At 38.1% G+C, this 17,114-nt stretch overlaps 1 protein-coding gene across 1 annotated transcript in view; it reads right to left on the reverse strand.

Annotated features, from left to right (window-relative positions):
* DMD (dystrophin) overlaps positions 1-17,114 on the reverse strand; it is a 2,039,083-nt gene that overhangs the window by 1,283,522 nt on the left and 738,447 nt on the right. The window contains exons 27-29 of the mRNA XM_040468816.1: positions 14,093-14,275; positions 7,287-7,421; positions 5,523-5,672 (exon numbers count right to left, since the gene is read on the reverse strand). Coding sequence (XP_040324750.1) covers positions 5,523-5,672; positions 7,287-7,421; positions 14,093-14,275 — 468 coding nt within the window. The remainder of the gene's footprint in view (positions 1-5,522; positions 5,673-7,286; positions 7,422-14,092; positions 14,276-17,114) is intronic.

The raw sequence follows: 17,114 nt of genomic DNA on the forward strand, positions 1-17,114 counted from the left end.
TTTATTAATGGAAAAACCATTTTTCTTTAGCCAACAACAACAACAACAAAAACAAGAAAATTATGGCTTAAATTTAGAATTTTTCACTATAACAATCCAACACACTGTATAGATGGTTTTGGAAAATACAAGAAATCAATTTAAAAACTATTACTGTAATCATTTTATCTCCTCAGCCCCTTGGATAATTTATCCCAAGGTTCTTTCTACACTGAACCAAACATGAGTCTTCTCAACTAAATATTCAGTGGGAACACCCAAATGATTAATTTAACTAATAAATTATTAGGTATTTCTCTATTACCTAAGTAGTTTGGAAATGCCCAAAGAACCCAGCTTATACTCTGAGAAAGAGGAAAACTCTGTCACTACCCATCATTTTAACTCAACATCATATCTTTAAAGGCGCAGCAGATTAAAGACTAGCACAAAGGAATTTGAGAAGAATATTATCTCCAACATATGTTTGTTTGTTTTTTTCTAAAGCACCAAACTTGTCTTTTTCTGACTGCCAAATTACTTTCAGGTTATTATTGGTTAGATATCTCATATTAGCATAGGTAGGACCGATACCGGTTTTAAGTTAATTTCAACTTACTTATTTTTACAACATTATGCCTGATAGACTATTGGGGCATAAGTAAAGACTTTCCAATTTTAAGACTTAGGGTATGATAAAAAATCCTTTTATCAGTGTTCCGCATTTATCTAAGCAATGAAAGTATGTGCATTTCACTGTTTTTCATATTGGAATATATGTATTTCTTTGTTTACCCCTGACCTTGGTGGGATGCACACACATACACACAAACACAAAAGAATCCACACACATTGCTTTGAGGATAGGTACTATAGCAAACAACCTAGTAAAAATAAAACAGCATTCATTTATTGAATACATACTATGCTCTTAGTGCTATAGTAAGCACTTTCCACACAGTATTTTGTATTTTGCTCAGGAGATCCCTATGAAACAGGCGATGTTATCAGAGACGAGAAAATGGAAACTTGAAAAAATTACCCAAGGTCACATAGCTGATGAGTTATACAGGGATGTGCCAGTTATCAACTCACCGCCTCTAAACAATTGGTTGTGATACTAGAGTGTTTCTCTTTTGCCGACTGGAATGATGCTAAACTTTGTCAGTAGAGGGCACTGGAGTAACACTGGGGGAAGTAAAGACTTTTCTGTTTCACTTCTCTTTTGCTTCCGTGGCTCTGTGTTGACCCATAGGATACCTAGCGAAGCTTAACTCCTCTGTTCCCAACTCTCCCTCCCAGAAATTTCAGCATTACCCTCTACTGATGCCTTCTGACAAGCTCTGCACGTGCCCCAGTAGCAGGTTCATCATGGGTGGCAAATCCATAGGCAGCTTCCTGCCGTCCAAGCTGGTTTCCCTAAGTTCAATAGCATTGGCCACAGGTAGTTTCCTAGCAAACGCAACAGGCACACCCTCCGGCCTCCCAGCAATTCAAGGGCATCCCCCACAGGCTACTTCCCCGTGAATTTTATCCGCACTGCACTCCAAGATTCTGTTGACACAGGCTTCAGCCCACTGACTATGTACTAGCTCTGGTGGGGTCAGCCCAGACAATTTCTTTGCAGTCTCATGGGCTGGAGTCACACTCTTGCCAAACAGGTTTGAATCCCAGTCTTGTGTAGAGCTCCTCGCTTTCCTCATCAGTTCCTTCCTTGGGTACTATGCCTCCACCTTAGGGTATTCTTTTTGAGTTGTCTTCTGTTTTCTCTTAAAAATTAATTCCCAGCAGATAGTTTATAGTTACTTGTATTAAACCTTCCCCGTTCAAGTTACTGTGTTGTTTCTGTGACCTGTCTAACCCTAATACCGAGAAAGGGACTAGCGCAACCGAAGTTTTTGTGATTCAATATTCAGTGATTTAACAACTCAGTTTGGATACAGCAGAGTAGGTGTTCAAACAAGGTTTGTTTCTGAGGTGAATTTTTATTCATTTGGGGAAAATGCCTGGTTCTGCACCAAAGACCTTTGCGATACAGGTCAAACAGAAGTCATTTTTGTGTTACTCAAGATATGCAAGAATATTACATAAATGAGCCTGATGCCAAGGTCGGGTCAGAGAATGATCTGTCCCTAAGGATAGAATAGATAGACTGCACACTGTTAATGATTACAATTTGGGCCTTTTCACAGCTTAGCCAGGGTTGGTTTTTACAACATGACTTTTGATTTTTTTGCTTGAAACACGATTTCTGACTTGACACTAACATTCAAATATAAATAAAAGCACACTCCAACTCTGCATCAAACTCCAAATTTAAATGAACTTTGAATTAGTTACCACCTATGAGTAACTCCTCTTATTTACATCCAGTAACAGAGCAACAAGAGTGAAAGGCCAAGGGACTGTTTGCAATCCCCTTTCCAACCCTTTGTACTGATATAGATAAAGGCTGACTAAACTACTCAAGAAAGAAAGTGGCAGGATTCAAAACCATTCAGAAGATCCCTGCAAGCGACCTTCACACTCATCTGCCCCACCGTCACCTACCCCTCTGTGAGATCCAGGGGTTCTCCTATTCCAGACTTCTTTCCAATTTACAAACGTGATCAAACTTCTCCCCCACTGAAATAACCAAAGGTTTCCTGCATACTTTCCTAACATAGGATCGTAGCTTAGGGGGATACCATCCCCCTTAGGATCTTTCTTTCCCTCTGTAGCCAATGGTGCAAACTTGCCTTCCCCCTCCTCTTCCCCAATGTCTTCTGTAATGCCTCGGCATTGTTATCACTGTCCCCAGGGAAACTCCATCAGAAGTGTTGTGGTAAATGTCGTAAGTTATGTCCTTTTTGCCCAATTGTGTCTTCACCTTACCAGGCCCCTCTATTGTATTTGACAATTTTTTCATGCCTTGTCTTAATAAACTGGTACCTCTTAAGCACCCTGCTTTCAACTTGAGTCTCCTTATACCTCCGTGACCGTTCATTCTTGTTGCCTTTGTCAACACCATTTCCTAACCCTTAATTTTATGTATAATGCCTAAATACTGTCCGTGATTCATTTTCTTTTGGCTTACCTGGGGTGATGCCATGAACTTTACAGTTTTAACTAGCACGTGGCCTGGTAAATCCTACATCTGTAAAACTAGTGTGGATCACTCTAACTCCAGACGTATGGATGGATCTCTCTTTTAGTGACTTACAGAATATCCCCACCTAGACACCTTGTTGGTACTAGTCAACTTCGTTGATACCCTACCACATAACCCCTTACCCTCAATGGCTCTGAGTTCACCTGAAGCTATGGTGGCCAGTTTCTGCTAGCACTATAACATTCTCCCTGTAAGCACACACGCTTCATACTTTGACTGCCCTCAACAGCCCAGAAGTGTTGGGATTTTAAGCACCTGAGGGCAATCCTCCAACAAAAAGAGAGGGAAATTGGTGAATAAACACTCGAATTTCCATGAGCTCAGGGGGACAATTCTGAGCATGTTCTGGAGCACTGGTGTTCTACATGATTTCCATAAAGCTTCCAGTTGGACTACCCTGTCACTTACAGTGGAAACTCACAGATAAAAGTACCCTTCATCAACCTTCCAAGCTTTCATTCCGCCATTCCCCCCCACTCCCTCACTTGTCCTTCTTGGTATTATCTTCCAAACTGACTACCAGCGCCCAAGTCCTTGACTCAGGGATTGCTTTTAGTTGGTATCAAACTTAAGCAGGCACTTCAGGATCAATGGAGATAAAAAGTGACATGTGATTTTTCACCTCCAAACTTGCTTTCTTTTTTCTTATTTTCTCCATCTTGTTTATGAAAAATAAGAGATACCCAGTCATCTGAATCAGAAACCTAGATGGTCTCCTAGATGTTTCATTTTCACTGTACCTGTCACTACTGCCCTTGCCTTCAACTGAGCTAAAAATATCACTAGTTCCTTGGTCTCACTACCTGCCATCCCCCTATCTCTTATACCACGTACCCTCCATAGCCTCTGTGGGGGTAATGTGATCTGAATGAGGCACCTCTCTTCTCCTTCCCCCTTACATTTTAAACCCTTCAGTTGTTTCCTGAGTGCATGGTTATAGACCAGACTGTTTGAGAAGCAGAGATCTCTGTCAGCAGCCCTGCTCCTGCCTACTTGTTCAATACTGCCTTCAGACGCTCCTCCACCTGTACCTTATGCTCCAACAAAACCAAACGTTTTGCAGATGTGCATATATAACCCCCCTCATATTTCCAAGTGTTTGAACGTGTATGTCTACCCATCTGGAATCACCCTCTTACACTTGCCCATTTGGCAATCTCCTACTCTACTTTTAAAATGTCATTTACAGTGAATTTTCTCTAGGAAAGGTACGCCAAACGCCTTCCAATGCCGACCCACACAGGTGTGCACCCTTTTTCTGGGTTCTCTAACCCTCTGCGATTAACATTTTAAACACACCTTTTTGCATCTTATAAGGATACTATTTGTTTTATTTTTTTTTTTAATTTTTTTTTCAACGTTTATTTATTTTTGGGACAGAGAGAGACAGAGCAAGAACGGGCGAGGGGCAGAGAGAGAGGGAGACACAGAATCGGAAACAGGCTCCAGGCTCTGAGCCATCAGCCCAGAGCCCGACGCGGGGCTCAAACTCACGGACCGCGAGATCATGACCTGGCTGAAGTCAGACGCTTAACCGACCGCGCCACCCAGGCGCCCCTGGGATGCTATTTGTTTTAATGTCCCGAACACACTAAGAGATCAGTGGCTTTTTGTGTAACTACTCAGTGTCTATAAGTAATGAAGAAGAAGAACTTTCCCGACTTATTACTTAACCTTAGAACATGGTCTCACATGTTATAGACATACTTAGTAAGTGGATATAAAACTAAACTTCATTATGACCTAAGTTTTTCTTGTTGACAATCCATTCTTGATTTAGGAGAGTGTACACAAAACACTATTTGATTGGGAGTAATAGGTTATTTTCTCCTAATTTTGATTTAAAAATTAAAAAAAAACCACACACCATCAATTTTAAGTATGAAAATTCCTCTGTTATATATAAGTTAAAACTCTTTAATAGTACTTGGGAAGAATTAACTATTTCTAGAGTAGTAATAGGATCACACGCACTACTAACCCATCACACATGACAATAACATGTGTGTGCATGCATTGAGAAAGGTGGACAGAGAGGGAGGAAGGTCAGGGGAGAGGGAGAAAGGGACAGGGGTACCTACACATGCTGGGTAACCTTGGGAAGGGAAAAGAATTCTGTGGTCAGTTAAGATCTGACATAGAACACTAGACTAACTTGTCTGTTTGTGAACTTGAGCACATTACTATATTTGGCACGTCTCAGTTTCCTGTTAAACCCATAGTTTATAATGTGTCTGTAAGATAAAATACTAAAGAGTGCATGTAAATAATTTACTCATGTTTAGCACGTGACAATTTCTTAAACCTGGAAGCTGAGCTAATATTGAAAGTACTCTTCATTTTATCAGAGATGGAAACCATTTGAAAAGATTTTTCACTCTTCTCGTCATACCTCTTCATGTAGTTCTCTCCAACGAGAATTAAACGTCTCAAGTTCCTCATTGATCAGTTCATCCATGACTCCACCATCTGTTAGGGTCTGTGCCAATATGCGAATCTGATTCGGGTTATCCTCTGAATGTTGCATCAAATTTTCAAGTGACTGAAACACATTTGCAATAATTACCATTTCCCTTCTTTCTCTAAATATATTGAATTAACACAAAATGCTTAGTATCTTCTTATTTACAGATCATTAAGTTAAAAGCAATTTCAACCAATACGTAATTGGGATAATCAAACATCAAAGATCATTGTTATTAAAACATAGGATGTTTTCGCAGGTATATCTTCATGGGCTTGTGGCAGGACTGTGGGCTGGGGTACTTAAAACTTATTCACAACCACCTTCTTCTGTGATGTCCTCTACTTTTACACCTGGAAAGACAAAATACTCAATTTCTCAACGTCTTTTATAGCTAGTGATGGCTAACTGACATGATTCTGACAATATACACAGGTAGAAATTCAAGAGCAGTTTCCCTTCCCAAATTAAAAAAAGAAAAAAAAAGTTGTAACATTTAGAAAAAAATCCCTTTGCCCTTCATACTTTTCACACACACCCAGCTTTTAGGTGGAGCAGCCATCCTTGGACTGAAAGGCAAGAAAGAAAAGGATGAAGTCCTTCCATCTGATAATTTAATAGGATAACTGCATCATCACACCCCCTGCTCTGGCCACCATGCTTCTACTAATGCACTGTGTGCGCTGCCTCTTTTATGGAAGATGCATCACATGGCTGATTGACAAGGAATGCTTCATCAGTTCACACCTCTGAAGAGGGCAGGACCAACATTAGGGTCCATTTCTGACCACTCGCATTGTTCTCCGATCCCTCTTCAGGTTCTACAATTCTCTTGAGGAAAGCAGTAAGTTGGATATATGATGTTTAGGTTTCTGTTCTAACATTCCAGAGTCTCAATGCTATCTAAGGAATCATTTTTTCCAATTTTCTTCCCATCTTAATTTATGTACCTCACTTTAGCATATTTACACAGGGACTGCGTTGCAAATGGGCCTATATAAAACCACACAGCTAAACTACATATTCATTATATATGAAGGGTAACCAAAAGTACAATAAGATGGACAGAACATAAATTATTGTTCGAAGTTCACATAAATCAAAGTTTATACATGCAAATTCCTTTAAATTTTACTTTTGAAAGGTCTTCAAAATAAAACTTGAGAGGGTACTAAGATTCTGTAGTACAGAAAACGTAGTACATTTTAAGGATATATTTCTAATATCAGAGCATGCCCATTTGATACTTCACAACATTGTGTAAGGTACAAATTCATGCTTTTAAATAATTTAAAAGTATGGCTCAAAAAATAATAAAAGTATATTTCAATGCAGTAAGTGTAGCTTTTACACTGGAAATAACGTTTTATATTATCGTTCCATTTAGCTCTACTGCAAAGGAGGAAGCCTGTGCATTCAAACTGTCTTTGCAGGTCTGGATGTGGAAGATTGACGCAGTAAAGAAAAGTGGCAACAGAGAACCTCATAATTCAGAAAAAGACAGATGTCCTTTGGAAGAGGTATTTAAAGCCTCTTTAAAACCTTGAAGGTTTCTAGAAGACACAAAGGCTTCACCCAAAGTGCCAGTGTGGGGTGCGGGGAGGCATTAGCAAGTATGCTCTGTACTTTCTACTTGGTACTGGGCGTCCAGTGCATATCAATTATGATCGTCTAGATTAATTCACCACTTACATCCAGCACCTCAGAGATTTCCTCAGCTCCACTAGGAATATTTTCCGTGGTTTTAAGTTTGAATTCTACTTCATTTAGCCACTTGTTTGCCTTCTCCAAGTATGACAATAATTCGTGCCAGCACGCCCAAACTTCCTAAGAAAGAAATACATAGCACAGATGAAATACTTCATACAAAAGTGACTTGACACTTTGGAATTTCCATTTGTAAAACTCTGAAAATAGAACATGTTTATTTCACATCATTCACCCTGGTCATGCTGATCATCTAATATGTTTATAATTACTAATCATTAAGGAAACCTTCTATTACAAAAATTAATTACATGGTCAGTGATTTACTTTTTCTAAATAGAAACATGATTCATCAACAACAGAGTATGGAAAATAAAAGAAATAAAAGAATACCTAAAAATGCATATACAAATCTAACATCTCAAAACATTAACCATGACCACTTTTCTGTGACCTCCTTTAAACTTTATCACATGTAAGTAATTTGATAGTTAACATTAAAGTACATATTTAGTTATAGTGCTCTTGAAACCTTACACCATACAATTTTTCCATATTACGAAGAAGACATTTTTAATGAAAATTTAAATTTCATTAAAGTGGCTATACTTTTGTTTTCTTAACAATCAACACTTTTTGGGTAGTTAGACTATTTTTAGTTTTATTCGCTATTATAAATTTGAGGTGAGCATCATCAGGGGATATGGATATTCTTCCCTATTTCAAATTATTTCTTTCAGGTATATTAAGAGGAATATGACTAGTAACTATTTCAAGACTATGACTATTTTTAAATGGCTTGCGATATGTATTTAAAAATGATGACTGTGGGGCGCCTGGGTGGCGCAGTCGGTTAAGCGTCCGACTTCAGCCAGGTCACGATCTCGCGGTCCGGGAGTTCGAGCCCCGCGTCGGGGTCTGGGCTGATGGCTCAGAGCCTGGAGCCTGTTTCCGATTCTGTGTCTCCCTCTCTCTCTGCCCCTCCCCCGTTCATGCTCTGTCTCTCTCTATCCCAAAAATAAATAAACGTTGAAAAAAAAATAAAGAAATAAAAATGATGACTGTAATAAACAAACATACTCATATATAAAAAAAAGTAAAACTCTAGGATTGCAACCAGAATACATAAAAAAGTATTCTTTGACTTTGGGTATGGAAAAGGAGATCTTAAATAAGACATTTTGTTAAAAAAAAAAAAAACACCATAAGACAGAGATGAATAAATGTGATTACATTAGAAATAAACCCTTCTATTCATCAAAAGGCACCATAAAGACATTGAAAAACAGCCTCAAACTTGAAGAAAACAATTGCAAAATTTCTAACAGGTAAGTAAGAAACGAATGCCAACAAATCAATTAAAGGTGAACAGACATCCCAATAGAAAATGAAAGGAAAATCTGAACCAGCTTTTCAAAGAAAAAGATACATGTATACCCAATAAACATATGAAAATATGTTCATCCTTATTAGTAATCAAGGGAATGTAACTCAAGATTGCAATGTGATATGCATGCCATGTTGACTGACTGACACAAGTGAGAAGTTTAACAATTTCAAGTGTAAGAGAAGATACGCATTAACAAAAATTTGTATTTATTGCCAGTGGGTGTGTAATTTGGAATGACCATTTTGGAAAACAATTTGTCATTCTCACTAAGGTGAATATTCACATAGGCAACAATTCAGCAACTCCACTGTTAGGTACACATCCTCAGAGGAACTGCTTTGTGTAGACGACAAAGACAGTTAAGAGAGTATTCATTTCAGCATTTTTTGTAGTAAACAACATTTTTTAGAATAGCCTTGGTGTCTGCTAACAGGAGAATGTATAAATACACTGTATTACATTTAAACAGAGAACATAGAAGTAAAAATGGAAATTTCATCACACAGAACAACATGGAAGAGTCTCAGACACAAAACTGTCGGGCAAAATGGGCAAGCCCTAGAAAACTAAATGTTATATGTTATGATTTGTTTGCAATGTCCAAACAAGCAAAACTGAGCAACATGTTATTTAGATATTCATATGTGTGTGATAAAACATTTTTAAGCAAAGAAATAATCAAGGCAAATTTCTGGATTATGGTTATAGATGTTGGGGAAAAAGTAGGAAGATGTGCTAGAGGATAAGAATACAAAAATGGTCATTTTCCATTAGCTTTGAGATTGGAAATATTGGGCAAACCTATAAATACAGTAGTGCAATCACCACATCCCACTATCCGCCCCCTAATACCATTAAAAATAAAGCCAAGGAAGGAAGTTTTATTTCAAGAGAAACCAAACATTCTATCAGATTTCCCATGTTTTCACTTTGCTTATAATCCATGCAAATGATGGAAGGAGGTACATTCCCTCTCTTATTGATGAAAAGTATCAGTCTTAACCTGCCTTGCCACCCAATACTACTTGTTTGGTATCTTGTGGGCAGTTTAATATAGAAAGTGAAATTAAGTATTTTGTTTTAAAAGGTGCTAGAAATCTTAAATCTGGGTCATTTCCAGCTCCTGCTGGACTACAGGCTGTCTTCCTTCTGGGCAGAGATCCCAGTGGGAAAATATAAATATCTCCTTAAATACCCGAGGGTACTTTAGAGCTTTGAAGATAAGGAGATGTGATTGGTAATGTGTCTTATTAACTTTGGTGCAGATTGAGGTAATGAACTACCTTGCTGATTTAACCATCAGGATGGATGGCCCCTTGTGTCCTCAACGTATCTGAAGGGCACAGCTGGAGAGGCTGAATGTACTGGCTTTACAGGTCACCTTTGCAAAATAAAATGTAGTCTTGCAGCCTGAATTAGGGCTAAAAGCCACTTAGAATAACTGTTAAGGTTAACAGTTTGGAACTTAAAACTACTCTGAAATCACAGAACTCACACTGGCTCTGAAGAGATTACAAACAATAAAGGAAACTTCCATTCAAAATGGTGAATTGAGCTGATGTGATAATCCCTCCACTCCCTCCTTCAGTAGTATTGAAATGCTAGATAAATTATAAAGGAAAATATTTGAGGTCATGGCTGTACTATGAAATATGAAAGTCCTTATGCAGCAGAAACAAAGAGGGAAATTAAGCACAGGGAGAAGTGGGGAGGCCGAGCTTACCAAAATACTGGAATATCAGAACAGGATATATGACATAAAAGCTAGCATATTCAACACTAACTTGGGATGAAAAGAGAGGCACTGGTCTCATGCATTTCAGGGAGATGGAAAAGCATAAAGTTGTGTGTCACCTATCCTGAAAACAAGAGCTATAAAATCCCTACCCACTGGAGTAAAAGGAATTAGCAAGGAGGCTGAGAATCCTTTGGATTTTGGTTGGAAAATAAGGATTCACACACAAAAAAGCTGCAACCTAAGTTTATATCACACCTGAGAGTAGAATGTAAGATTTCTAAGACTCTGGTAGAAACATTAGGAAAAAACTCTTAAGGACCAGAGGATAAAGGATGTCTAGTAAAACAATTCCTACTAAAGGTGAGCTCAAACATACACAAAAATTACAAGCCGTGTGAGGAAATTCCCTGCCATTCAAGACAGTCACTAGTTATACAGAATGGTAGAATCCACAAGTTATAATCTAAAGACAGTGCAATTATAAAGAATTTTATAATAAATAAGTTTACCCTGGTGTGAGAAGTTGCCAGTAGGATCTATTTTTCTTGAGATTGGCAACTAGAGCTCATACTTAAGAAATGAAAGGATTAACTTCCCTGCATTCTATGTTAGAATAGAAACTTCTGCTACATGCTTTCATAAGCTGTGGCTAAAGACAGGGCGCTGATGCAGGGGCAATGGAGGATGTGCAGGGGGGAGAACTGGAAAGTGAGGCAATTCTTTTTTTTTTTTTTTTTTGAAAGTTATCTCTACACCCAACGTGGGACTCGAACTTACAACCCCGATAAAGAGTCACATGCTCTACCAACTGAGCCAGCCACATGCCTCTGAGGCAATCCTTTTCCCTCAACTTTTTATTGCAGTGTTTAAGAGAAACGCATCTAGTCCCTTTTCTTTAAAGGATCTAAAATAATTTCACTCATCAAATGGGTGGGTACGTTCAGAAAAAGATTGTCGGTATGCATTCCCTCCTGAGCTTCTGGCATGGCCAAAGAGGAATCAAGGACAACTCTTGGAAGTTTCTAATTTCTGACAGTTATGGGAGATGGGGATCAGTCCGTGTTTGCAGGCTAAGATGAAATGTGGTGGGGAAGTAAGACTCCAGGATATCATGGAAACATGGGCTTAAAGGAAGTAACTATCTAGAGAATGTGGTTTAAAGCTACTGGCAAGAGTCAGCCTGAAATTGTGTTGAATACTCCAAGGTACCAAGAATGCAGAGAAGATCCTTTTGGGGATTCACAGTCTATATGAATATGGATCCCCAAAAGACCACACCAAGTCTATAGAGAACAAGCCAGATAAATCAGTGGTGATAACCTACTAAATCTGGTGATAACATATTCATCATAACAGGTGTCTGTGGGTGTTAATGAGAGGGTACAGCAGTTGTGACCAGCAAAGAAAAGGACACTGATATGAAGAGTATACGTTCTCCTCATTAACCTCCCTTAAAGCAACACAATATGATCACTACCCACAAACTTATTGGAAGGGAGGGACTCTACGATCATTGTTTTTCTCACTCCCACCTCTGTATAATTTGCTGAAGCCAGAGATTAGCTTAAACTAATGGAAGATGTTAATAAACTATGAGATCAAAATTTAAATAAGACTAAATTTTAATAATTAAAAGTGAATCAAAAGTCATGGTGTCAGACTGCAATAGTGATGAGGAAGCCAACTACTAGGCAGAAATTGATGTTTGACATGGTTGGTGACAGTTATTGGGAAACCAAAACTCTTTCATGCTCATGACTCACAGAGACTTCTCAACCAAAAGAACTGCATAGGTTTAAACTGTTTCACAAAAGGAATAGAATTAATTATGCATAACCAGAAGAGTGTATAAAAGAAGAGATAAACTTCAAAATAAGTAAGTAAAATCTCAGGAAATGGAAAATAAGGTTTTGAAAAAATAGAAAATTATAAACACACACATATAGAGGATGATGTGTATATAGAGATGAGTATATTTATATATCAAAGGATGAAATATACAGTAGTCAGTTGAAGAGATCATTTGAGAAATGGAAGACGGATTTCAGAAAAATACACAGAATCCAATAGACAGAAATGGAAATATAGACAATATTAAGGGGAAACCTTTAGATAATAGCATATGGTGACAGATGGTAGCCGCAGTTGTAGTGAGCATAGCACAATGTATAGCGTTGTTGAATCACTACGCTTACACTTGAAACTACTGTAACACTGTGTTCCACCATACTCAAACAAATAGAGAGACAGAGAGAGAAAGCAAAATCTGTTGTCTGAGCGCTACAGAAAATAAAAGAAAGAATGGGAAGGGAAGGAAAGGCATGACATGGAGTTTCACGGAAGTCAGAACTAATTCACTATATGCTCCATGAGGGAGGCACTTTTATTATCTAGGAAATTGCTTTCTGACAATATTTATTTTTTTTTAAAAATTTTTTTCTTCAACGTTTATTTATTTTTGGGATAGAGAGAGACAGAGCATGAACGGGGGAGGGGCAGAGAGAGAGGGAGACACAGAATTTGAAACAGGCTCCAGGCTCCGAGCCATCAGCCCAGAGCCCGACGCGGGGCTCGAACTCACGGACCGCGAGATCGTGACCTGGCTGAAGTCGGACGCCTAACCGACTGCGCCACCCAGGCGCCCCGCTTTCTGACAATATTTAAATGAAACATTTAAATATTTTCTTCTGTTCTTAATTTCTTTATGTCATTATCATTCTTTGCTTCCTGTTGGCCATATGGTCCATTTAAAAGATATGCTAATCCCTCAGAAATCTATTTTGGGATATGTTTTCTAAAGGTGTCTTTTATTTTTATGATAATAAAATTTCCAAGACTATTGGACTATCCCTCTATTTCTCATCTGTGATCACACTTGTGACCTCTTCTATTTGAAGTTATAAAGCCACCCAGTCCCTTTTTATTTCCTCTCCACTTCGTTGGAATATATATAAATTCTTTATCAACCATATTCACGGAAATGACTCACTTCATGTGGGGGAGGAGGACTTAAAGGCCAGCTAGTGAGCAGTATCTGGCAGCATCAGCTTTTAGTGCTAGGTAAAGTTTTCTGCCCTTGGGCACAATCCTTACTGTTAGTAAACAGCATTTTCACAAGGAGGATCATAATTTATTTTTGATGCAGTAACACAGTAATCATTTGAGACACATGAATTATTTATCAACTATTTCCAGATAAGCATAATCTAAGGGGTAGGAACATGTGAAGAAGATAAAGCAGCACTTATGATAATAAATATAATGTAAAATGTCCTTCCCAAAGAGCCAGGCAACATGTCCTGTGAAGAATTCTATAGGGCATAGCGGATATTAAAAACAATTATAATAAAGTACACTTCCCCATGAAATGCCTTTCTAAAATACTTACGATCTTATGCACATTCAAATATATGAAAAAGTAAAGACCAGCTTCTATAAATCTTGAGAAAACCTGTAAGATTTTTGTGACCTAATAATAATGGTAGTAGTAAGAAGAATTAGAATTAGAACTGCTCACATTTACTGAGCACTAGGCTAAGTACCTGAAATAGAAATGCTCAAGCCTAAGTAGTCTTACACCAGTGCTCACGTTCTTAATCGCAGAGCATCATACATGACCATAAACTGACACATAATGAATAAAGATCAAGAAAAGCAACTGACTTCCAAGGTCTTGCATTTTCCATTGAGCCTGGTGCAGAGCCACTGGTAGTTGGTGGTTAGAGTGTCAAGTTCCTTCTGTAAGGCCTCTCGTGCTGCAGGGGGAGCCTCAGCTATGACACTATTGACGGACTCGGTAAGGAGTTTCACTTTTGCTTCTTTTTGCTGGGCCTCTTCCTTAGCTCTCTGAAAAATAAAGAATGCTCTTTCTCAATAGTGAGTGAGGCAATGGCTTTACTTCCAAAATGCATTCCTGTCTATCATATACTTTCTTCCCCACAAGATTCCAGTTAGATCCCTATTAGAAGATGAATCAAAATAAATCCAATGGTGACTATAATAACTTCCATTAATTTAGGTTTAGCTAGAATTTGGAGTCAGAAAGAAAAAAAATATCATCAGAACATAACAGCACTTTAATCAGAATGGTGTGCAAAGCAGTCTACATGTGGGTATGTATTTGTGGTGTGCTCTCTTTCTTTCAAATATAAATGTGTGTGTATGTGTGTATACACATGCCTACACACACAGAGAGAGAGACACACACACATATAAAACAAGAAACAAGTATTTCAGTACTATGTTCAAAAATATCCCATACTCTAGAATTGAAATCATTTATAAATTACTCAGATGGATGAGTAATATTGAAATCAGTGCAATTATCATTGTCTAAATCGAAAGATAATTGATATAAAAAAGTCTTCTTAATGCTACATCCAGGTCCGTATTTTGACAAAAGAAAGTTCTATTCAGTAACTGAACACATACGACAGAAAGAGAATAGCAGCCTCTGCTAGGAAGGAGGCTACCTGGTACTCAGCCATACCTTTTTGCTCTTCTCAGGTCGAAGATAAATTGTTTCACAGAATATCGACATCATGCAAGGCTACTTTGTTACCATTGTGGACCATGACAACAATACCACTATATTCCATAGCCATGTTAGAATACATACAAAATATAAACACTGTCCAAACCACACAAACCCAAACACTTCCCGGTCCCCATTGATACGACTCTGTGCTGCTTCTTTATCAATTCTACTGCCAAATTTACTCTAGTATTCCTTCATTCCAGGACAGATTTATTAAGCTACCAATCACAGAGTTATTCCCAGGCAGTGACAACATGCAATCCAAAGCAAAGCTCTTCAACTCTCCCTCAAATCATTTCTCCCTCAAATCATTTAACACCAGCCCAAATCCTACCACAGGTTCTAATATTCTCTGACTCCTACAACCAAGTTAGGTCCATATAATTGGACAAGTTGGGTTTATTACAGAAGTCCTTTCACTGGTTGAAGGCTGTTGGGGGAATGCTAATTTCATCCTAGTGAGGCCTGACACATAGGTGGGAAAGGTGGGATTCAGGAAGCACAAAAAGCCCTTACATAAAGAAGAACAGTTTCTGGCAGGGGGAAGTTGGACCTACATGCAGGGTAGTGAGTGAGAGTAAGGGGATATGGGCAAAAAATGGACAAGCTCAGCTATAAAATGCCTTTGTATGTTTCAACACAATCCCCCTATGCTTTTGGATTTACTCCCATAATACCTTAAAAGTATACAATATGATGACAAATCCAAGTTGTTTTGAATACTAAATGATTGCCTTCATTGATTTTAATTTATTTCATTGAAAATTTTAGTTGAAAATTCTCCAATCTGTTTTTGCTATTACTGACCATGAGCTCTGTGTCTATACAAACCGTATTTTGACTACAGTAATTTTAGCATTGCAAACAATTCTGACAACATGAATCACTTCGTATGTGCTGCTCTGGGCCATGACAGACATGCTGTAGGTGCTACTTTGGTGGTTCTTTAACAAAACCTTGCAGAATACTCAACATGAGAAAAGTGAGTTTCAAAGTGTTTAGGGAAGTCATCCTGGAATCTACATCTTCTTTCTTCTAGTTTATGTTAAGCCCATCTCAAATCCTCCACGAAATGAAGAAGCATGCTGTGCAGTATGCAATGAATGCAATTACATTTCATTCAAGTTACACACAACCCATACAACTACAAAAAACGCAGGATGAGAAACATTTCTTTCTTCCTTTGTAGGCTTGCATAAATTCTTTTTTAAACAAGCTTAGAAGCAGGGAAACAGTCACAGGAGAAAAGGTGGTAAAATTTTTCCACCGGAAGAAAAGGTAGAAAACTAAATAATGGTTGGTAGAATTTAGGTAAAATCCTCATCAGAAATTATGTTTTTTTCCTCCCTTTGTTTCCATGAACCTAACCATCATATGCTCAGACACCTTTCATTGCCAGTATCTCAAATCGGTGGTTCTCAAAATATGGTTCCTTGAAACCACTTTGGAACTTGGTCCCTGGCATCACCTGACAATGTGTTCAAAATAAAAATTCTCAGGTTTTCCTCCAGACTTACTGAATCAGAACTTATGAGGTGGGGCCTAAAAGTCTGTGTCTGAACAAGTCCTTTAGGTGAACGTGATGCTCACTCAGTTGTAAGAATCACAGTTCTAGTCTGTTACACATACGACAACAGTAAATACATCTTTGTAATTCTGGGAAGCACAAGGACTGGGGTTACAAAAGTGTAGTTAAAAAAATATATAAAGAAGAAAACGTTGAAAGTGAAATATCAGAGATTTTTTTAAAGGTTTAATGTAAAGTTTTACCATTTAGACATTGTAGAACTCCAAAAGAATTTTGAAATCAGGTGTTGTTTATCAAACACTCCCCTAGGTTCTTTTATGTTAATTAAAAGGTTTTATTTATAGGGGCGAAAAGAAGTTACGAAAACAGCACTATCATTTTCATTAAAGCACAGGAAATAGAATAAATACACGGAAGGACATCTCCACTTTTTCCCTGAGTAAATTAGGGAGAGACGTCTGAGTAGGTCTGCCAGTCTCTTTTGACAATGAAGATAAATGTGCTCTCAATGTGAGCACAGGAGGAAGACTGGACAAGGTACCATCACTACCCTCTAACTAGTGAAACAGACCTGAAGGGATTACCTTGATTGGCAGGCAAAAAAAAAAAAAAAAAAAAAA

Source organism: Herpailurus yagouaroundi, unplaced genomic scaffold, assembly GCF_014898765.1.
Source record: "Herpailurus yagouaroundi ecotype Mexico unplaced genomic scaffold, PumYag 67793, whole genome shotgun sequence".
NCBI lineage: Eukaryota > Metazoa > Chordata > Mammalia > Carnivora > Felidae > Herpailurus > Herpailurus yagouaroundi.